This window comes from Carassius auratus, linkage group LG30F, assembly GCF_003368295.1.
Source record: "Carassius auratus strain Wakin linkage group LG30F, ASM336829v1, whole genome shotgun sequence".
NCBI classification, from domain to species: domain Eukaryota; kingdom Metazoa; phylum Chordata; class Actinopteri; order Cypriniformes; family Cyprinidae; genus Carassius; species Carassius auratus.
In genome coordinates this window covers 3,120,594-3,146,318 of record NC_039294.1, presented here as the reverse complement: position 1 = coordinate 3,146,318, position 25,725 = coordinate 3,120,594, and the positions used below count along the sequence as shown (strand labels likewise).

Sequence of the window (25,725 nt, the reverse complement as noted above, 5' to 3'; positions counted from 1 at the left end):
TATAAAAAAAAAGCTTGGTAAAAAAAAAAATTCAAGGCAGTGTCTATAATTTTTTATATTTTTGAGCATTATCAAATATGGTTGGTAAAAAGTAAATCCCAAAGGGTCGTCTTGAGTCCCAAAAAAAGAGGGGGGGGGGGGGGGGTATGGGGGCTGGCTATGAGGTTGAGAGTAAAAAATAAAACACTAAAAAAACTCAGTTTATGGGAAGAGTTACTCCTTTTTACAGGAAGAGAAGATTAAATATTTGTTGTCCAAAGTCTCTCTAGACTGTTAAATAAATGCAGTTAGGTTTTGTGAGGCTGCAGGAAAGAATCTCAATCGCTAATACTCACAGAGAAGCAACGATGAAGCTGGAAATGAGCATAGTTCTTCTGCTGTGTGTTTGGCCCACACTGGCACAGGATTTATTCACACCGACATTAGATATCCTTAAAGAACTCAGAAATATTAAAACCATGGGGGAAAGGTTAAATGCTTTAAATGATGAAGTCAGGGAACTAAGAAGCAAGAATGAAGGTACTGTAAATTTGTATTATTATTATTATTATTATTATTATTATTATTATTATTTGACTGGTCACACTATAGAGACCAGTTTTCCTTTTTTTGACAGCATGAAAAGAACCATGACAGGTTTTTCTTTTCAATTGCTTATCAGTTTCATCTCATCTCATCTCTTTATTTTTTGTAGAAAGTGCAAAAGTAGCTTTTTCAGCCACACTGTCTTCTTCACTGGGCTCCAAATATTTTGGACCTCATGCCGAAGCAACCACTCTTGCGTATGAAAATGCATTTACTAACATTGGAAATGCTTATGACACTAAGACAGGTATTGTCCCATTGCACAAAGTAGTTTAATGCTTCAACATTTTTATCATCATTATAATCATCATAAGTTTCTACCATTATCAACAGGAATCTTCACTGCACCAGTAAAAGGGGTTTATTTCTTCAACTTTGTGGTGTTCAATCCTGATGAAGAACCAACCGCTGTGAGACTGCTAAAAAATGGGAATCCTGTGGTCACAGCATCAGATAACGCTCCTGGGCTAGACACAGAGGACACTACGACCAACTCGGTTAGTCTTCTTCTCGAACGATGGGACACGGTATATCTTCAGCTCTTAGAGAAACGCCGTGTCTACACAGACAGTTGGAGACGCAACACCTTCAGTGGACACCTACTTTTTACTATGTGAAGCTTCTGCCCAAAAATCATTGAAATGTATCCCCATTTCAACACACTGATGGGAATTATTGTTGGTTGGTTTTAGTTTATCTTTCATTAATATTCAAACCCTGTCAATATCAATATGTTTGTTTGTTGTGTAGACACTTTTGATTCTCTTGTCATAAATCAAATTCCATGCATAAAACATGAATAAAGTCATGCATTGTAAGTAAATATGTTGCTAGCATGATTTAGCATGTTGTCCCAGGATAGTTATCACTACACACAGAAAATTTACTTCCAGTGTGGCAGGAAACACATACGAGTACATTTCACAAATAACTTAAAAAAAATATGAATGTTGCTTCTGTTGTTTATGTAAATAAAAAGTTGCAATGTTTTCTTTGTTGTAATATGGAAATTACATTTAACATTCTCTTTCATACTAGCTTTCAGCATGTTTTCAAGATGACTGAAATTTCAAATGAAAGAGAAACAAACTTGTTATAAATAAAACAGTTATCGTTGTGTCAAAAACAGAAGTAAAAATAAATAGGCTTGATCCCAAATATCGGTTAGCAGCCACTTAAATAATTGATATCGGTTATAAAAATTTAAGGGCTCATATGATGCGATGTCAATTTTTCCTTTCTCTTTGGGGTGTTACAAGCTCTTGCTGCAGAAAGAAGATCTGTAAAGTTGCAAAGACTAAAGTATCCAATCCAAAGAGATATTCTTTATCAAAGTTAAGACTCTGCCACACACACCTAAAACATATCGTTTAAACACGCCCCACATGTCTACATCACTGTGTGGATGATCTGGTGCTTCTGAATCAGCTACTGGAAGTATGTTTTGTTATTAGTTTAAGTACTTGCTATTGACTGTTCAATTGCGGAGTTTTGCGCGTTGCGTGTGTGTGTGTGTGTGTGTGTGTGTGTGTGTGTGAGAGAGAGAGAGAGACGGTCTTAACCGTCTGTTTATTGTGTTCTGCAAACACATACAAGCTTCATCACTGTCTGTCACACGACTCTGTTCCTCTTTCATATTGAACTGATGGTAAAACTAAGGACATTATTAACTGTCTTTACATTTATTTTGAAAGATGAAGCTTGCACTTATGGAAAGGGGCACAACATTCAGTTCTGAATATCGGTTATCGGGCACACATACATACAAATAATCTGTATCAATTATAAAAATAAAAAAAATATCGGTCAATTTACTGGTCAACACTTCAGCAGAAAGAGCAAATGGAAATATTATCATTAAATATTGGTTCTGAATATCAGTTATTGTGCAGATAAGCATGCAAATATCCTGTACTGGTTATTAAAAAAATTCTATATCAGTCAATCTCTAATAAACACTCCAGCAGAAACGGGATAGAAATAAAATGCATAAATAGAGACTGCTTATCGATTATTAGTCACAAACATGCAAATAATCTGTATTGTTTTTTTTATATATATTTTTGAACTCTAATATCCGAGGTATGAACTTGCTGCCTACATAGTGCACTAGATTTTGGAGCTAAGCCTAAGTGTGTATTTAACTGGAGTGGAGGAGAGAGAGCTAAACCTCTATCAAATAATAAAGACAGATGTCTACAGAGTAGGGCTGCACGATGTGTCGTTAAAGCATCGATGTGCTCACCCCATTTTTGTTTGTAAGAAAAAATATCGCAATATATATCGCAGAAAAATAAAATATCGCAATGTCATTTTTTCCCAATATCGTGCAGCCCTACTACAGAGCTCTTGATTTAGCTGAAGAAAGCTCCTCACTCTTCAGCCGCTCGTGTAAATGACCCAGCACTTTCTCCATTAAGCAGATGAATGGAGAGCCATTGTTTCCGAGTCCCTGAAGCGTGGAGCCAGCAGAGACTCTCTGAGGACTGAAGTCGGCACGCAACGAGGCCACGATCAGTCCTTAAAAACACCCTTCACAGTCCAATCTCAGTATACAGCACATCAACATCCAACTCCAGTATCCTGGAACCACTGAGAGGTCTACACCGACAGAACAATGTACAAAACCTGGAATAAATCAAACCTAACAAGCACTAATCAACCGCACAACTTATGGGGGAGAAAAAAAAATCTAATTAAAATAAATATTGATAACTGTGATTCAAAATGCAATACAATTTTATAACATTTTAATTTTTTTAAGGATCTATTGTGCTAAAGCATTTTTTTTCCCTGCATATAGTTATATTTATTAATACTTGTTAAATAAAATCTAAATTGTATGTTTTAATGAATTAATAGACCTGAGCTGACATGAACTAACAATAAACAGTTGTATTCGTTTAAATATGTAACAAATGTTACATACATAAAAGAACAATAAATACTGTAATAAATATACTGCTCAATATTATGCATCAACTGATAATCATATAATAACTATAACTAATTGTTGTCATTGTTATTATTGGTAATCTTACATATATGCAAGACAAGAGCAATACATTACAGGGGAGAGAGAGAGGGGCGCTAGATTTAAGATCAATCTTTCTGATGGACTTGAGTTTCCAATCAATCACTCAGTGAATCCCACGAGCAATTCATCACATTCTCCATCCTCCAGGTACATCTGTGCTCTTTCATCCAGCCGATGGATCATTTCTGCTGTGTTCGCACTCTAGCTGGTTAAAGACATTAACGAGGGGAGATTGTGCTCTCCTAACGAGGATCGGCTGCAGACGTGCTATAAAAAGCTCAGAGTGACACAGAGATCTTCAAACACTGCTCAGACACACCAGTGACTCCTTTAATAAGTTACAGGACAGAAATAGAACAGGAACGAGGCCAAGACGCAAGAACCACCCAAACATACGACAAGTGACGACGACAAAAGTAGAAAGAAAGAAACAGCGAGGCTAGAAACGTTCTAGCAACGCAAAACAAACATTCAAACAAGCTGGACATACATATATATATCAATATTAGATTTCAAAACATTTTCTAACAATTAGAAATAGTTCTTTGGCAAGTAACAACAATAATTAAGTTTAAGTACTTAAATGACTTAAAATGAAACTGATATTAAAATAAATAAAAGCTAGAGAGGAATAAATAAAAATAAAAAAAAACAGGGAACTAGAATAAAAAAAAAAAAAAAAAAAAAGAAAAACCACATAAAATACACAAACTGAAATTAAAATAAAAACCAAAAAATAAAAAATACATATTCTTTATTTAAAAAAATGTTAAAATATTAAAATATTAAAAATAAGTAGTAGCAGTATATAAATACTGATTTAAAAAAAGGTGACAAAAAAATACGCCAAAAACTCAAGTTTATTTATTTCCTTATTTGTTTTTCCAGGGAATTTACATTATTTATTTATATTTTTGATTTATTAATATATTCCCAGTACTTAATATCTAATTAAGTTAATAAATTACGTTCATAATTTTATTAATTAATTTAAAATTAATAATTTAATAAGTATGTTTTAAACAAAGTACATTTTAGGCTAAAAAACATGCTAAAAAACATATTTATTTATTTTCAGACAATTTAATATTTTATTTATTCATATATATGAGCAGCAGTAAAAGAAAATAGGGTAAATTAAGTACACTGTAATAAAAAACTAAACTTTTGAAATCAAGCATGAAGAATTTACCTATATGCATGAAGTATATTTTATACACATAAACCATGCTAAAACTTGTCAGAAGAGATTATTATACATGTTTGAATTTATTTGACATGTATTTAATTTATATTTTATTATTTCTCATTTTATTTATGAGTGTAGCTAGAAATGTTAATCTAAATGAATAAAGTACATTTCAGGCAAAAAGAAGAAACTGAAGACTGATCAGAAGAGCATGTCTCAGAGCCCATCCCTGCTGGAAGGCGTCAGCTTTGGGCAGTTTACAGGAAACACAATGTCCTCATGTCAAAAGATGCTTTATGGATCTTCAGCTGAGGTCAGCTGACCCTCAGACCAATTATCTTGTCACTTCGAGACAGCGGCATGAAAAATATCCTGTCGTAGACTTTGAGTCTTTGGGAACACAGTGATTGAAGACGCTGTGTTTCTGCCTCGTCACGCTCGATTCCCTCCCCTCTATCCCACTCTTTACCTCATTTGTTTGTCACCAGTAAGAGAACAGCATGCGCTCGAAATAGAGTAACACAAGACCAAGCACTGAGTCTGCAGTCGCTAATGCATTAACAACACGCTCCACAGTAACACAGTAACACAGTCAGCAACAGATTCACCCACAACGGCTTCGTTTTGACATTAACCATGAGAAACACATGTGACAATTCAGTTTAAGGACTAAAACCACTAAACTAGAAACTATATAGAAAAACCATAGGAATGACAAAAGCACATATAGAAAATTATTCTAATTAAAAAGGAAATTAAAAAATCTAATACATACAAAAAAAACAATTAGAATTTATACTTTGTCAATTGAAATAAAGCTGAAATAAAATTAATATTAGATGAAGGAAAGAATGAAAAAAATATAAAAAATATATATAAGTTTAAAAAAAAAAAAAAAAAAATCAGTTTCTTTTTCAGTAATTTAAATAAAGCCTAAACGATAAATAAATATTAGCTGAAAAACAAAACATTAGATCAGCAATGTATACAAAACAATACAAAATGCAAAAGCACACAAAAAATACAACTATAGAAAATAATACAAAGATACAAAAGCAAATAATCAGAAAAAAAAGGTAAATGAAATGAGGCTGAAATAAAATATAAATAGATTAAAAAAAAATTAATAACAAACAAAACTAATTAGAAATGTATATCAATTAAAATAATAATAACAAATAAAAAAAATTATTAAAGCAAAATAAATTAAAGCATGTGAATGACAAATTTAATTTGAGAAATTAAAAAAAAATAAAAGCTAATTTAAAATATAGAGAAAACTGCAAAAGTATATAAATAACACTAAAACTTTACTATTTTCTATTCTATCCCATTATATACTCTCCAGCTCTTGATCTGTATTTGTGCTACAGCTCGTCCACGGTTGGGAGGACAGGAACATGAATTAAATCATTCAAAGAGCTTTTAGGACAGGACAGCAATTGATTTAATTTAAGACAATCATCATCTACTGTAATCCAGCGGGAAGCGCAGGAGTTTGATTCACTAGAGATTATTACATCCATTCAGACTAAAACACATCCAGACATGCATTCGTCTCGTTTCCTGGATCCCGCAGGAATTCTGTCTCCGCTTTACACTTCCCTCACATTCAGACACACAAGAGAGAGGTTTTTTCTTCTTTCGTCTGGGTTAACTCAAGTCAGGAAGACATATGCTGTAGATGCTCGTCAGATTTATTTGATTTGACTGATTTAATTCTTTTCAACAGTTTCATTTTCTTCAGATGGGACGGAAAGTACAAAAAGATCCATAATGAGTGTAACAGGCAGAACAACAAGAAATAAAGCTACAGTATTCAATAATATAATCATCAAAATAAATGAGTAGCTTTATAAATGTACAATATTTGTATTTAGGTTAAGCAATTAAATTAGACAGGATTGCAATTACCAAATATGTCTGCAAATCACAAAAATATAAAATTATGGCTACATTTTTTTTATTTTTTTTTGTTACTGTAAATGTACGTTTTCATTTAGCTGAACACCAAAACCAAAAATTAAGCTTTGTGTATATATATATATATAGTAGTTTATAAAACTTTGCTTGGTGAAATTAATGCATCGGTAAGAAGAGCCGTCTAGATCAGCCGAGAAACAATCTCCAAAAGCTCAGAGAGGAGAACAGATGCATGAGGAGGAAGAGAGATGAAGAACAAATGCTTCAGTGGGATAGGAGTCGCTCTCTCTCTCTCTCGCTGCTACTGAATATTTCAGGAGCAGGAATATTTGAAAAGATCAACCTCGGCAGCAGAGCCCAGCGCTGACGAGAACATGCGTGAAACACGGCTGTTTGTGGGGCGCTTGTGCATCAGATCATCACAAATCAAACACGATCTGCACGAGATCTCAGCATCACACACATCCACAGTTAAGGTGATTAAGGCTGCAGTAAAACTGTGCATGCATGCAAAGAGAGTTTACCATCCGCATCATGTTCAGCAGAGGCAGCTCTTAAAGTGATAGCAACCAAAACAACCTGTGATCCCTATACATCAGAATCAAAAATAAAAAAGAGAAAATCAATAGTTTTCATTGATTAATTTGTATTTAGTGTTTGATAACTATATTAAAATTCTGTATATTTCTGTTTAGGGACACAGGTAGCCAAATATGTCATATATTATAAGCTAATGGGTTTATGTAGATTGTTTTAAGTTCACTTAAATTAGAAGTTATTTTTAAAGTCTAATAAATGTTGCAATTGATAGATCTTAATAATAATGTAATGAATGGCTATAGTCGATGGTTAAATAATAGGGGATGTTTTTTACATTTTTTATGGAAATCTATATTAATTGGTGTCAGTGATACTGGCCTTCAGTAAAATAAAATATATATATAAAAATAAAATAAAAATACACTGTCTTTGTTGTTTGAAAATTGATTTGAAGACTGAATGTGAAATAATTGCAATGTAAAAGTATATTTAAAAACTTTAATTTAATGTTAATTTCAGAAAAAAATGTGTTATTAATTAGTAAATTTTTGTAATTGATTGACAGCACTTATATATATATATATATATATATATATATATATATATATATATAAACACATACAAACATACATATATATATATACATATATATAAACCACAATATTTTTTGAGTAATATTTGATTTAACATTCTGTTTACACTTTAATTATAGTTCAAATTTCAGTAATTTTGTTGCATGCTTCGTCATTTATTATATTTAGTTTTTTTTTTTGTACTTTAACCGTAACAAAATAAATATTGTATAAATAAATGTGTATAAACCATGCATATTTATAAACAACAACAAAAAAAAACACATTCCGTAACTTCCGCAGAAGTCTCCGTTGTTTATTAACTCTCTGAATACACAATGTATGCAAATCTAACTCAGTAAACAGTATGTGCAATAGATGAGTTAACATTGTTAAATATGACTGTGCTCTAGTTGAGAGTTATGCATGAGAGAGAGATTCACATCTAGATAACCTGTGAGTGATATCTTTCACATAATGCTTTCAGACTGCAGGTGTGTTCATCACGACTCTCCATCTGCCTCAGGCTTCACAGCGGCTCATCCTCGTCTGCGGCGAGAGCCATGAGACTCACACACACTCACACACACAGAACTCTCCACATATAACTCCAGCATGCCAGGAAAACACATGCAAAACACACACATTAACACACATCACAGAGCTCATAGTACTGCTCTATCAGACACTGAGAACACGTCACCGCATGGAAAAATCATTCTTCATTCAATAAGAGCCTTTCACTGCTCTCACTGAGAACAAAACACTCACAGCAGGAGCAAATACAAACACGCTTCAGTCTAATCTATGAGATATGATTAATATATTAAATCACGCATGAGTGATTGAGCAACTGTAAATCTCATAGCATGTTATATTTACATGAATGAGACTTTTATAACAATTTTAGGATAGAATTTTACAATTCATCAAAGGCTAAATATAATTTTGATTATTAAATATAATTGTAAAATAATATAAAAATGCTTTACATACTAAAAACCAAACAAATATGGTATATGTACAGTTATTTATGTTTTTTCTTAACTATAAAATCGAATTTTCTAAGTTATTTTTGCTGGAAATTTAACAAATGCTTTACATACAAAAAAACCTGTTATTTTTATAGTTATTTTGAATGTTTATAAAATATCACTTTATAGTAGTTATTGTTGCTGGAAAGGGAACAAATAAAACATTGTAAATGCTAATTATCCATCATATGTTATTTTTAAAGTTATGTTTTTTATATTATTTTATAACAAGTACAATATTTTACAATTGTTATTCTTTTCTGTAAATTGAAATTCATGAAATGCTTCACATATTATAAACCCAACACGTAACTTTCATAGTTGTTTGTTATTTGTGTGTATAGATATTTTATAATAGTTTATAAAATATAACTTTAAAATCAATATTATTCCTGGAAATTGGACAAATAGGATGCTTTATTTACAAAATATCTATATGGAAATGCCTTATATTTACATTTTCTATTTTGGGCCAAACAAGAGTCCGGTGCAGTTTGGGACACGTCCCACTTCGTCAACACTCAAATATAAATAAACCTTACCTAGAAATACAGTCATCCTCATGCTTAGAGACATGTAAAAATACATATTTTCATAATCTATGAATATATATCTTTTATTAGTTTGTCAACTAATTGCTCTTAAGGAAGCCCTGCATAGAAAAAGGCTGATTTTAATGGTTTAATTTATCCATTAGAGATTGACCGATATATCGATTTACCGATAATGGGATGTCGATTATGATAAAAATGTTTGAATAAAATGGTTTGTTCAGTTCAGTGGTGTTGTAATCATTGTGTCAAAAACATAAGTATAACAGCAAATAAATATCGGTTCTGCATATCGGTTATCGGAGATATAAACATGCAAATAACTGGTTTTGTATCGGTTATAAATTCAATAAATCAATATCGGTCGATCACTACTATCCATACATTGGAAAAGTGTCACACTAATGCATGCCATCAACATCAATCCTTCACGAAAATATATTCCTGATGAACCAATCAGACAATAACAAGGTCATCGTCAAAATCTTTTGATCCAAACACTCATCCAGGCAATCCTTGTTAACATCAGAAGTGCTGAGTGAGCAGCTGAGACTTACATCCCCTCGACACGCTACACTTCTACTAAAGAGATCAACACCAAATCACAACAACACTGAGACACAGAAAACAACACATTAAACCTCACCGAAACATGGGAAACAAACCAATTACTAATACAACACAATGTTCCGTTATTATTATTATCATTAATAACACTTACCATTATCACACTACATAATAATTACAAATAATATAATTATTTATTTCTTAGTACACTTATACTTTATTATTTTTAATCAATATAATTTACTAACATAACGACATCATGATTATAATAATCACCACATTTTATATCACGCTTATTACATATTATTAATAGGTAAAATATAATTCATAGTAATATTAATGTTATTACTATTATCAATAATAATATCATAATTATAAGCATAATATTATACCATTATATTATAAAATCATTTTCGTTATATTTTATTTTTTATTTCTATTTTAGTTATTTGTATTATTATTCTGTATCTTAAGCTATATAATAATAATTGTTCTTATTTTTATTCTTATTGTCATTGTAATTGTAATTATTCAGCATGATTTGAATACTATTATAATGTAACAATGATTGTAACAATTATACAATATTTTATGTATATTTTAGCATTATTTGGAATATTAATGAGCAAACTATATATAATATAATATAATAATAAAAAAAATGTTTTTGTATGCTAAATAATAATAATACATTAATATTATTATTATTAATATTGCACTATGATATGACAACTTTTTGTTATCTTCGTACAAAGATTTTAAACTATCAAAACAGAGACAAATCTATAAAAACATAAAACCTAAAGACCTCAAAATATTCCAAATCGGTCACTCTTCTGAACTTCTCTCCTGCTGTTTGCTCAAATATTCCCGGTCAAGCGTCTTTATGAGAAACACCATCACTCTCCTCACTCTCGCTTTCTCTGTAGAAACAGCACTTCTATCACTCACACCACAGCTGCAGCGTTCTCTCTCTCTCTCACACACACACACACACACACACACACACACACACACTTACGAAGCAGTTGAGCATTGAGCAGGAGGCGCGGTTGGTCCGGCTCATGGCGCGGTTGCCCAGGAGACAAAACCAGCCGGCAAAACCATCCTTCCCTCGGCCGAGATCAGTGGGTGTTTCACCTCACACACACACACCGTTCCGACGCACAATTCCCTGCCCTTCCTGTCGCTCCGAATATTCCAGAACAAAGACGGAGTGGCTGGAGAAAGCAGGACAGGACAGACAGGTTCACCGGCATCAGCGCACAGAGATCAGTGATGAAGAGAGACAGAGAGAGAGAGAGAGAGAGCATTAGACGAGGTATAGCCTGATGCTAAGCTCCACCCTCCAGCACTGCATCCCCTCACGTGCACGCTCTCTCTCTCTCGCTCGCTCGCTCTCGTTATTCCTTCGTTCACCCTTCACCGAGATCTCATCCGTGCCAGCCTGCAACCTCAGCAAGACGTCAGAACTGCACATCTCACTCTGAAGTGAATGAGATGGGAAATAAACAACAAACATGGCTTTCTACTGCATCAGGTTCACCAGCCGCACATAACATTGAACAAACGAGACGCAATGCAGAGCAGGGTTATTATAGTTACCTCAAATTAAAACCATAATAAACCAAAATAAATGTTAACTGAAAAAAAGAAATTTGCCAAAGCAACATTTCTTATTTTAAATTTGTTAAATTGATTTATTAACATAAATCAAACTAAAACTGAAAATAAAAATTGTGTAGCCTATTAAAAAGGGGGAAAAAAAGCAACAAACAAAAACTTTAAATAAAAATGTAAATGAAAACAAAATATGATGCAAAACATATTTACACACACACACACACACAATGCATGTATTTATTTTATTTATTTACTACATAAAGTTGTGTACTTATATTTATTCCTTTTTATAAACACTTTTTTATATTCTATGCATATCATAAAATATTTTATCGGATTATATTGTTACATTTATGCATTTGGCTTTTATTCTTTGACTATAAATGTATAGCCTATATTTTAATCGGTTTAATCAGGAATCAAACCCATGACCTTGAGCTACAGCTAATTACAATTTAAAACACATATTTTTTAATATTCATGTTTTATTTTAAAACAGGTATTAGCTTATTTCCTCAATTCAATTATTCAATTATTTTCTCAATGCACGGAATAAAAAAATGCATTACATACATACATATTTTAAATCACATGCTCATCAGGTTAATGTTTCCTTTGCTTGAGTTCAGACAGAAACGCTGCGATGCTGCATGTCTGCGGGGGTCGGGGGGGGGGGGGGGTGCATCAGCGCACTTCAGTCACGACGGGCGAGAGACACTGACACACACAGAGCGAGAGGGAGAGAGAGAGAGAGAGGGGATCCGCAGCGGCTCCAGTGACACAGCATTCTTCAGCATCTCCTCCCTCCCTCACTGACTCTATTGTAACCTGCTGAGAGACACTCGCTCTGCAGTTTCCCAGCATGCATCGCTGTCTGCGCTAAAGGACGTGCTGTACCTCGCTGCGCATCCCTAGGAGAGACTCCACAGCGCTCCGAGCGTGAACAACGTGCCACGATGTGCCTCTACTCCACCGTGACGTCATTCCCAGCATGCACAACATTTCATGTCCACCTCACCCGAACGTGATGTCTCCAAATACAATTTTAAATTCACTTTCTACCACATAGAAAAAAGCACAATAGTTGTTTTTAAACCATTTAAAGCTTCTCAACATGACATACATTCTTAGGTTAGTTTTACTTGATTTTATTCTCTTCTCTGTATTCTTTTCAATGTCAAAAGTGTACACAGCCTTTTATTAATTAAACTTTTTCATTTCCATGATATGCTGTATATAATAATTATAATTAATCTTTTTTTTTGGGGGGGGGGGGGGGGGGTTGTATTTGCACCTTTTGAAGTGTGTGTTCCCACATGTGCTGTGTTCATAGAGAACACTGCTGGAGCTGATGGACTGTGTTTCACTGCAGACGTGGCCTTATGACTCCAAGACACCTATTTTTAGGAGAGGAGGACACCCTGCCACAGACAGGGCAACACACACTTCATGTCTTACACACACACATCGCTCCCCTGAAACCAGCTGTGCACTTCACACAAATGCATGACACAGGGCCATACAGAAGAAAAAGCTACAACACCTCCACAAACAGCTCACTCTGTTTGATTGCATGAGCCATCAGAACACATTAGTCTACAGTAAACAACCACTGTCATAACCATTCATCAATATACAACAACATCAAACAGTGAGTCATGTCCAACACTGGGTAATGCATACTGACAAATCAAGTTGACAAGCACCAGATCATCACTGTACTTAATGACTCTACGTGAGCAGAAATTTATATTCTACATGTAAATAAATGCAAACAATTAAAAAACTAAGACAAATAACATTAACATAACATTTATATTTGCATATATAAAAAACAAAAAAAGTATTTAATTGATAGAATTTTTGTAATTTACATATACACATACACACACACACACACACACACACACACACACATATATATAAGAAATCCAATAAAATGTTATATTAAGAAATTAAAGAAATTTTAAATTATACAAAATGTAAACAAATATAAAAAACATAAAAACAAGTCGAAAAATATATAATACAATTGTATTGTGTTCATAAAGATTAAAGATTAAGAAATACCACTTGCAATACTTTCTTGAAATCTTTCATTGTTGGCTATTTAACCAATGATTTGTGTAGATCTAAATTGACTGATTTCACAGCAACGGAGTCTTCAATTGTTTGCCTGAAGCTCCTTGTTGAGCAATAAAACTGCTCAGATCAGCCCATTTGAACCCGTAGATGTTTTTATATGGAGGATGTACACAGGTGAGCTCTGAGCCTGACATAAAAAAAACTAAAAGGGAGCCTCATTGTCGTGAGAGAAAGGGAACGAAATATGACCGAACAGGAACAGACTGTGTAAGTCGTTTGTTCTCTGTGTGTGTGTGTGTGTGTGTGTGTGTGTGTGTATTAAAGTAGAGACACACCAGCTCTCACAACTGATATGAACTAAACTTAAAATGACTTTGGAAAAAGATACAGTTATAATAAAAATATAAATAAAATTAATTTTGAATGAAAAATTCTATCAAATTAATTTTACGGCTGCAAGTGTAGTTGTTAAAAAAATTAATAATAATATATACATATATGTGTGTGTGTGTGTGAGTGAGAGAGAGAGAACTGCCAAAAAAGACATCACCACATATACTGTACAAATAACACAATACAAATAAATACACTTTACAACAGAACATAAAATACTAAACACTAAATTACTAAAATGTAAATATTTAAATTTTAATAATAAACTTAATTGAAATTAAATTGATTTAAGATGCTGTGAAACAATCAATTAAATTATATATAAATATTTACAAAAAAAAAATGAAAAAATACAAAAGCACATACAAATTTATTCAAACCTACAATACAATTCAAATGTGAAAAATGACTGGTTTTGTGGTCCAGGCTCACAGATTCTGAATGGAAACATATGAAAACCACAATTTCTACAACTATCAGGAGACTGTAGAAACACTCTTACAACAACAAAAACAGAAGCTGCTTAACCACATGGAGTCTCAAGAGAACAACTAATACGAAAAACAGCCCAAATGACCACATTCAGAACATTTGCACTTTGCTCTCCACACAATTAAAGACGCTACACAATAAGAAGCGCGGCCGCAACGGAAGCATTGACTGAAGCATTGACTGCCTCCACTCGACCAGAACACTGGCCTTCAGTTCCCATCCAATCACACACCAATTACTTCTAACAGCGCTTCTGCAGAGCTTCACAAATCTAACGCAAACATCATCTATTCATCAAAGGTGCATCATAAGCAACCACACTATATTCACCAATAGCAAACTGTTTTGACTTCGAAACATGCAGAGCTCAGATGTATTTAATTGAATTGCAGCCATGTCCAAAAATCTGTACCACATTAACTTTTTTTTTTTTTTTTTTACTTTATGTAAGATTTTCGTATGAGCAAATTTAAGACCCTTTGAGAATCCGGGAGAAAGCCTGTATCAAGAAAAGAGGTTTAGGAACGGTCCTGATGAGGACGAGGCACAGGCTGTGCTTAATGGAGAGTGCTAAGTGTTTAATGAGTGTCAAGGGCGCATTCATTCGCTCAGAGCGACACATCATCACGGAAACCCACGGCTTCACACTCCGCTGCTCTCACACTCTTAAAGTGTGAACGATGCTCAAATCAGCAGCACAGAAAACATGCACTAACTACAAGACGGAACTGTTGGAAAAACTGCTTCTAAAACGGATTATAAAATAATTCTGATCAGGAGTCAACCTTCACTTTTAAAAAAGTTTTAGTAATATAGTTTTGACATTTTACTAACAGATGCACCAGCGTTATTTAAGTATCACATGGATACCATTATTGTTATTGCTAATATTTTGAAACAGATTTTGTGTTTACTTTTCGATAATATATTTCGATCTGTTTTAACATTAATATTAATAGAAGTTTTAGTCATTTTGTGTTGTTTGTATATATATATATATATATATATATATATATATATATATATATATATATATATATATATATATATATATATACACACACACACACACACACACACACACACACACACACAGGGCTCCAAACTAAAAAATCGACTAAGGAGCCATTGGCTCCTATAAGAAAAAAACTTAGGCGCCAAAAAATTTTTTTAGGTGCCACAGAATAAACATGTTTTATGTGTTTTATTTAAATTATTTATTTTACATTTTAACTTTTTAATCATACTGACGTGTTTATGTCTCATCTTTTCTTGACTTTATCAGCATTTTAATCCATCTTGTAGATAACCTTGGAATGAAGGTTCGCTTAAAGTGCGAGCTAAATGTCTTTTCCAACTTGAAATATACAGTCATGCGTTGTTTATTACACAAAATCTGTCCCAATATCATGGACCATAAGCAACACTTGGCCCCTGAGTATAGTTTGGGGCCCTCCTCAATGCATCCTGTAAATCTTGTCATACTCTCTTAAAAATAAAGGTGCTTCATGATACCATAAAAGAACCTTTTTTTCCTGTCTAAATGGTTTCATAAAGAACCTTTAACATTTGAAGACAATAACAGATTATGAAAAGGTCAGAAAGAGATTGTTCTTCAAAGAGCCTTTGACTGAATGGTTCTTTGTGGAACCTAAATTGTTCTGTGAAGAACCTTTCAAGCTCCTTTATTTTTAGGAGTGCATGTCTTTCACACTTTCTTTATAGTTATTTTTCTAGCTGACTGATGATGGACACCAAAAGGTTACTGAGGTTAATATTACGTTGCAATGTTTACAAGCTTTACACGTTTTCCGCAGTTTGAAAGTGTTGTACTGTAGAATCTGTTATAAAATAGCCTACCTTTTGATGTTAACTCATGTTCATTATGTACTCTAGTAGTAAAGAGCAAGGTATGATAGGTTCACGTGCTGCTTGAACTGAGGCACTACTCGCGATCGCGCCTGCCGCATTAGGGACCGTTCACATGTTAAGTCTTTTGCGCGCTCAAGTTCGTTATTACAAATGTAGGCGCGTGGTATGAGTGCGTGCTCATAATGGAAGCGATGCGCTCATTTTTTTCCATCTCAACTTTTCAGAATCCCGCGAGCGCACCGCAGGTCGTGTGACAAGAACCAACCAATCAGCTTCATCCTTTCCAGGACCAAAGTTGAAAGCTCAGCTAAGATGAAGGAACAGCTGATCATAGCTGTATATGGATAGCCATTTTTAAATAAATTTAGTAACAGAGCTACTGCAAGCGATTTTTAGTGCTGTAAATCCATTTATCCTTTGCTGAAATTTACGCGTCTTCATGGAGAGAGCGGGTCATGGTTGCTTAGCAACGGCAGACGCCTCAGGAGCTCTTCTGTCCGAGCCCTTTGAAAAGGAGAAAGCGGCACGCCTAGCGTTTTCTACGCGTTTTTAGTCGCGATATGTGAACGGCCCCTTAAATAGCACCAAAAATGTATTTATTGTTTGAATTTTGTTATGAATTTGGAATAATTTTAAAGCTGACACTTTGTAAATTAAAAAGTAACAAAGCACAAAGCGATTACTGGACGGCAAGTGCACTTCAAATAATTAAGTTCATGCATTAAAAGAACACAGCATGGACTAAGATCTTATTAAGAAGAAGCCTTACTATTATAAACGAGAAGTGTTAACGATATTGCCAATATCCACACAGATGACAGCTTTACCTGTTGTAGTTTGTTCAAGTTATGAACGAAATAGACGCTGTTTTTCTGCACTTTCTCTTCAAGTCTCCATCATTTCTCTCTCGCGCGTGTATCATCTGCACGGCAGATGAGGACTTTTTAAAACTCTTTTTCCCACTAAAACTTCGCTGCGCATTCACTCAATGCGCGAACATAACAAAAGATGTGAATGCAAAACAATCAGGAAAAAAGGCATTACATGCAATTTTTTAAGAGATAACATGTAAATACATATGCCTAGTCGCCAGTGGCGACCTCAGCAAAAACTTCACTCGCATTTTAATATTTATGGTTAAGTCGCAGTTTGGAGCCCTGATATATATATATATGTGTATTATTATTATTTTTTTTTATGTATCTATATGGTTTTTATTAAATGTATTTGGTAACACTTTATTTTAAGGTCTCTTAACTAGTTGCTTATTACCATGAATATTACTAGAATCTTAGCCATTTATTAGTAGTAACTAAGCACATATTAATGACTTATTCTACATCACTAATGAAAGTGAAAGTGTAAGTGACGTGACATTCAGCCAAGTATGGTGACCCATACTCAGAATTTGTGCTCTGCATTTAACCCATCCGAAGTGCACACACACACTCTGAACACACACCCGGAGCAGTGGGCAGCCATTTATGCTGCGGCGCCCGGGGAGCAGTTGGGGGTTCGATGCCTTGCTCAAGAGCACCTCAGTCGTGGTATTGAAGGTGGAGAGAGCACTGTACATGCACTAACTATTAATTAGGAATTTATTGAGGGGAAAAGTTGTAGTTAATAGTGAATAAGTGTTCCAGTTCTAAAGTGTTATGTATGTATTTGCTTTAGTTTTATTTATATTAGTTGCTTTGGCAACTAGTTATATTGAAATAAAATAAAGTTTTTTGTAATTTATATTATTTAAGTTGATGTTAATTTTACTTAATGTGTTTTTTTATGGTTTAAGATTAAGTTAACGATGCTTACTGATAAATTGACCAAAATTAAATGAGTTGGATTAAAAACTGCCAATAGGCTTAAAAAAAACAATGCAATTCAAAAGAAAAGTTTTCATACCCCATTGACAGATTGTTCTTGCTGTCATCATAAACATCATTTAGATCAATTTATCTGAAAAAAAGTCTTATCTAATGTCTTTTGCTTCTCAAATAAATGTATGTTGATTTAAGGAGTTTAATATATTTGTGCTAGAAAACAAAACAAAAATACTGAGCAAGATATACATTTTTTATTTTTTTTGTAAAAGCAACATGTAATGCCACGACTGTGAATTCAAGACTTTCTGCTTCTCTGCTTAAGGCCTTCATTTGTAAATGGGAGACTTTTTAAGGCCTGCAGAACCTCTGATTGTGTCAAACATACTAAAACTACAGCCAAACATGGTCTAGAAAATGTCGGACTGAAAGACAGAAATAACCTCTGCTCAACGGGTCGGACAATTAACCTCAAACTGGAATTTTGCAGCAAAAGGGTTTCCAATAAAACTCTACGTCAATGCATCAGTCAGCGTTTAACAGGCATCAGCATTCCCTGAACTTTCTTCAAACATATGCATGCAAACATCAAGGATCTTCCCAACATCTGTTCACCCCTGCAATGCAGTTTTATTGGGAAAGTCCACTCCGGGAGAGCAGAAAATGAAGAACAGGAAGAGCGCAGAATGTAAACCATCATGACGGTTAATAACAGAGGGTCACGACAAACGCACGAAGCACAACATGCGATCTAAAGACAGACATGCATCAGTCTCTGATATGCCAGTAATGAATGGATGGTTTCATAAAGCTGATAGATGTCGTCTTGGCTTGCTCTTCCAGCCGGAGGGCATTTCTTTAGCATGCACTGAGCCAAACACAAGAACACACGCCGTACACTCAGGGTGGATCCTTAGATTTAAAGCACACAGAATCTATCAAACCAAATATAAACTATCAGATTTTTCTCAGGTGACCCTCGGTCAGCAAAAGCACAGCAGATGATAAAAAGTTGCCTGAATCTCACAAAAACAGTTCTAAAATGTCATATTTCTAACCCAGATCAAAAGAAAAAGCACGTTATTGCACTGGGAATAACTTGATTCGAACTCCCCCCAGACTCACCATTTTCTCAGCAGAAGTGCTTTGATTTAGTCTCGGCGATGGCTTCGCCAGCTCTCCTCTCCGCGGCGGTCTCTCAACTCTGTGACAGCTCAGCAGACACGCAATCTACAAGAAATCATATCAGAAATCAGCCAATGGCTAAATGTAGTGATGACAACTGTCCACTAAACACATAAGCATCAGTGAGGTGAGATGAGGAACATATTCAATGTAAATAAAACCAGAAGTCTATTAAAATAGAAATCTTTAACCTCCCTTTTTTATAAATGTAACATGCTTGCTGAATAAGAGCACTCTTTTCTTTTAAAAATCTAAATAAATCAATATTGAGCCCAAATCTTTTACACATAAAAGAATCCTGAACGAAGCATCACAGGTTCCAAATAAAACTTCTTCTTAAGACCCTGCGGCCTCATATGAGGACATTATATTTTAGTGGATTTCTCTGAGACTGTACATGTCACACTTTTAAGTCTGAGACCACTCGCTCTCCTTGGTCTTCAAAAATGTCTGAAATTAATTTAGTGACACTCTTACAGAAATATGATAATATTTTGTAATTATAATATGTCTTTCTGTTACGAAACAGAACTTTGATTTCATACATGTCCTCATATGAGGACACCGGGACTAAAAGCATGTTTATTACGCATTATGGGAGACACAATAAATGAATAGGGAAAGAAACTATATTTCAATATTCTACAAAATATTATATATTATGAAAATCTCGTCAATTATTACTGTAATTTACAATTATTACTTTTTCTGTATTTTTGCTCAAATAAATGCATCCTATACTACTTTTAAAAAAAACTTTCTGATCCAAACTTTTGAACAGTGCTGTTTGTATGCATGTATGTACACACACATTTTGCTGCAGGATGACAAACTACATGTTTTAAAACATGCAGCAAAATATGCTACTTGAAAACTGGCCCATTTATGAATGCACAAATGCCTTTCCAATTGGTGAACACACAAAAGAAAATGCTGCTGGATTTCTGAAGACCAGTCCAGGCAGCTGAAAAGTTGACCTCAAAAATATGCAGCTTTGCACATCTCTAGTATTATGTTCATGTATCTTATTTCTGTTATTGCCCACGCAAGCAGCAAGGACACACATCAGTGTTGTACCATAAGTGATATTAGTGTTCAGTTCTGCTCTGATCAAAAGTCTTTCTCAACTCTTCTCTGGAATGTTTAGCACGTGTGTTTTTCCTGCCCAGAGTCCAAATACTGGCAACATTTGATAGAAAAATGTTGAGTCTAAGACAAAAATGAGCAAACAGATGTGAACACACACAGGTTATCAGTGCAGTCTGTCACTGTCAGGTGCTCTAAACACACACACACACACACACACACACACACAGTTTAATGATCCTGCGTGTTTGTATGAGCTCATGAACACACCCATGGAGTTCCTCCTCACCCCACGCTGCAGGCGACCTTGATCTCCGGCTACAAGCAGACTAATAGGATGAGCTTTGATTTACAGGAAAGGAAAAGTGAAAACGCCACAGGAGCCAAGAGCTCAGGGGAAACACAGAGATCACCAACTATGTGCACACTTTCTGACAGGGTTTCCTAAAAAAAAGTCCACAAAAAAAAAAAAGTTACAATGAAACTTTTGTAAAGAAGCAACAAATGCACAATTCATATGTATTTGTATGTATGTGCAAGTTGTACATTTAAGATGAAAATTATATAATATTTATGTACGTTTACTAAAGATGCAAACATGTATATATCATTTTAAATTCATATGTTTTTATTTTATCTATAAAATATAAATATACATTTTTTCAGCAATGAATGTATCTGTATATGCACAAAACTACATACACATTTACATGCGTACATATCAATATGTAAATATTCTTTAAATATACAGTGTGGTGGATTTTAATGCAGAATCACTTAATACATGTACAGTCCACATGTACATATACAGCAAAAACTATATGAAAACTAAATAGCAGGGCAAGAAAAAAATATCTACTGGCAAGACAAGCAATATATATATATATATATATATATATATATATATATATATATATATATATATATATATATATATATATATATATATATATATATATATATATATATATACACACATTTTCTTTTATAAAAAAATGTTGCGCTTGAGATCAATTAAATGGCCATTCTTATAGACACAAGGTGCCACAGATGTCACTTTTGTACCTTTTCAAAAGGCTCTAACTTCTACCTTTTGGTTACAATGTACTTTTAAAGTACTAATATGCACTCTTTAGGAGTAAATAAGGTACAGAAGTGTAGTTTTTTCTTACATGAGAAAGAGTTTCGTTTCAAACATGACAGATCTACCTGACTGCAAGAGGGCAGCCTTTACCCACAATGCATTTGAAACACACCCTCTTATTCTGTTCCACTAGGTGCAAACACTTTCTTAGCACAAACTCTCATGAGGCACGTCAAAGACATCAGAAATACCCCTCACATTCCATCTTATTTAAAAAGAGAAGAGCAGCTGTTTAACTCGCGTCTGAAGCCACACTGTAACACTGAGCGCTGAAACACTGTAACAGTTGCTGAACGTTCTAAACTTCCGAGAGTGCTACAAATGTAACGAGCGCAACGTTCCACTCGCGCGCAACAGCGTGTCAGTGAATGAAACGCTCATTCTCAAAGAAGTTGAGCTCTTACCTGAGCGCGTCCGTGTTCGTGCGTGGACACAAACTCCAGTGCGCTTCACGCTACGATCACGCCTATCCACGCTCAAAGCGCGCGAAGTGGGCGGAGCCTCGGAGCGTTGTTGTACGTGAGCGCGCTGTTCCTGTGCGTGTCTCAGCAGAAGCACAGCGCGCGCACGCTTCCATCATTCTGGGTTCTTAACAGACTTTTAATGTATGTGCGTCCACAAGCGTCTGTAACAGTAGAGCATACAGCAAAGAAACGCTCGCTGTGTTTTGTTTACGTGTAAAGGCCCCACCCACGAAACATTTCACAATCACAATAGAGTCTCCAGACCCCTGCTGAGACCCTGCTGCTGTTCGTGTGTTTACACTGGAATGACCCGGAGAAAACTGTATTATAAAGCCGGTCATTCACTCACTCATTCATTCATACACACAAGGTTTAAATTGGGCCGGATCACATAGACTCCAGACAAGTAACATGATTAAACATCAGTAACCAAAAAATACTTTGTAGACACCAAAATGAAAAGTATTATTCTGATTTGTTGTTATGCCTGTTTAATAGTTAAATTCATTAAATGAATGAGTAAACAACCTTTTTAAGCATCTGATGTGGTGCTGGACTATACTTTTTTTTTTTTATAAAACACAGTTTATTATTACTGTATATTGGGGAATAAAATACACCTTTATAACAATTACACTCCAGTTATAATGGACTCAAGAAACCAGATGAACAGAGTAGGCTATATGAACCATCAAAATGTAAATGTATTAATTTAATTAATTATTAATTGTACACTTCATGAGAACCAAAACTCTTTATTTTTCAAACTGGCAAAAAAAAAAAAAAAAAAAAAAAAAAAGAATACTTTTATTTGAAAAGTACTTTTCTCTTTGGATTACAAAAAAAAAAAAAAAACTCTTGCTATTTTAATCTAGAAACCACATGTTTTCTGATCTTTCCATCTGTTCCTGGATGGCTGTTTATTTATTGAAGACTAACATGCAGAAAGCCGGCAAAGCTAAAAGACCCTCACACCACTTATATTTATGAATCAATGATAATATGAACATAAATATTCTATATCAGCGTTTATTGCACTTTTTATCTAATCAGGCTACACACAAACTTCCCCATAGTTTCCAAGCCTCCAAACATTCTCCTTTAAACATGGCACAAAACGCCTTTTATGGCAGTAACACGCAAACGTTTTACGACTGGACTTCTGTGAGCGTCTCACCTGTGAGGTGTTATCGACAAAGTGAAAAGAAAGTGAAAGCTATGTTTAGCCTCCATGAACTTTCCATTCCCCACAAGTGGGACCAGCACCAGTTTCTGCAGCACTTGGAAAACTTTGTTTGGTGCCAGTATTTCACAGTCTTTAGGCGGCTAAAAAACAGAACAGTATGTGGTTTATAAAACTGATTCTTTTGGTTTTTCTGAACCGCGCATCAGGAGTAACTGTGCATCTGAAGAGTTGCCACACATCTCCAGAAAAGCAAAGCCTTGGTGTACATGAAGAGATCGGCATTCCCACACAGATCCAAACACACCAAACCATTTCTGACTTCACACAACACACACTGATGCATTTCAGAAATCACTCAACAACTCAAATGATAGACAGAAATGTGACTTATCACCCCAAAATATGAATCCACAAAACCCTAATGCTCAAAATGTAGACTGCTTTTACATTTTAATGCATAGAAAGCCCTTTATATTGTGTAAAAAAAAAATATATGAAATGCATTGAAAAGATGCGGCCAGAGTTGCTGTGACTTCTTTTGTCTGTTTCCAGGTCAAAGCGAAGGGGACGGTGAACTCGAACTCAGGTCGACCCGTCCATGACCTCGCTGACCTCTGAATCTCAACACAGATACAAACACTGTCGTCATCAACAGAGCGAATTCAATAAACTGAAATCATCTGTCTGGGACAATTGGATTTGGTGAGCCTGTGTTTAGCATTGATGACAATCTGATCTCATTTATTTCCCTGATCTTATGAGCACTAATTGGTGAGAGGGAATTAAAAACCACGGCAGGGCCAATATAAATGCATTAAAATCTATGATATTAATAATAAATCAGATCTTTCCAATTTGTTGAGGAGAGATGCGCTTTCAATTTGATTTTCTGCACATTTGATTTCCTCCAGAGAATAAGTGAAATAGGCACATGGCATCAGAATAGACAGACTGTTCATTGTTCAAACTTATATGTGGTTGGGTCCGAATTAACAAGATTACAAACACCTGGCAAAGTTGGCTGTCGTTTCATATCATATCAGACAAAAGAAAATTACTTCAAATAATAAAACACCTTAGTTTGAGATTGAGTGTTTGAGATTTGAACGAGTAAGGCAATAATGACTCGGTTGTTTGAAAACCACAATTTTTAATAGCTACAAAATTTCCCTTTTAAAGTTGTTGTTTGTGTTTCTAGGCAGAATTGGATTGAACTTCAACTTGTCACATCAGTATCACTTCCCTATACCAAGAAAAGAAAGTTTCACTTCTAAATTCTCCTGAAATCTGCTTTGAGGTTCTCCTAAAACCCAGTAGAAGATATAAACAAGCGTCTGATCTGGCTCTAGCATAGTAAACCCTTATCTTACATGTCAAAGTTTCATCTAGTTTGCTTATCATTCCACAGATATGAAGGAGCAGTTATACACAAACACAACATGTCAAAGTGCAGGAGCGGAGGGGTAAAAGCATTCAAAATATGTGATGAAAAAATAAAGTAATAAAACAAACTCAGATGACCTAGACTCGAGCATCTGAGACGTGCTCACGTTTGTGTCCGAAACGTGCCGTTAGTCTTAAAGGAATAGTTATAGCGATCTAACGATTCAAATCGGTTGAAAAGCTCAACAGATCACGAATCATTTCGAGGCAGGAGTTTACATGAATGTATGTCTGAGGGGAACTTACTGTCAATAGAATGGTTTAGATGATATTTTTTCTTTTCATCTTGCCTCTGTATAATGCATATTAAAGTTGATAATCATAAGTGCTTTGTTTACAGCGGTAACCAAGGAAACACTTAAAGCGCCACCTGCTGGCAGACAGTGAATCTGCATCTCGTTCAGCTCGTCTGCTGATATTTTTTATGTATAGTTTCACAAAACTGAAGTCAAACCATTCTGTTTTTGCTTCAAATTTGCTTCAAATCTTAAATGGAAAGAGCAAAGACAAAGCTTTATTTTGTGTTTATGAAGAGATCTATTTTATTTGTGTTACTCATCTGATTTGGGGCTTGTTTTAAAATTTCAATTTAGTTTTGTTTTTACGTTTACATTGTATTTAAATTTAGTCATTTAGCAGACAAAGCAACTTACAAATGTGGACAATAGAAGCAATCAAAACCAACACAAAAGCATTAATATGCAAATATATTAGTATATTATTATAGTGTTATATTTCAATTTCACAAAGAAATGTGCATTTGATCCAAGCAATTATAAAAGGACACATTTAATGTATAATCTGTCTTAAATTAATTTTGTAAAAAAAAAAAAAAAAAAATTGAATCGACTCAAATCGTGAGTTGACTGAGTTATTACATCCCTAATAGTTTACCCTAAGATGAAATTTTGGTGAAAATATCCTCACTCTCATG

At 34.3% G+C, this 25,725-nt stretch overlaps 1 protein-coding gene across 4 annotated transcripts in view; it reads right to left on the bottom strand.

Moving 5' to 3' along the window:
- Window positions 1-22,171, bottom strand: part of mtmr4 (myotubularin related protein 4) — a 61,294-nt gene extending 39,123 nt beyond the window's left edge. For 2 of the 4 annotated variants that reach the window (XM_026240624.1, XM_026240625.1), the window contains exons 1-2: window positions 20,546-20,729; window positions 19,409-19,513 (exon numbers count right to left, since the gene is read on the bottom strand). In XM_026240624.1, coding sequence (XP_026096409.1) covers window positions 19,409-19,513; window positions 20,546-20,548 — 108 coding nt within the window. In that variant the 5' untranslated portion in view covers window positions 20,549-20,729. Of the gene's footprint in view, window positions 1-11,019; window positions 11,601-19,408; window positions 19,514-20,545; window positions 20,730-20,824; window positions 20,999-22,102 lie in introns of those variants that run through there. The other 2 variants (XM_026240628.1, XM_026240626.1) reach the window with 2 other exon arrangements.
- Between the last annotated feature and the right edge of the window lie 3,554 nt (window positions 22,172-25,725).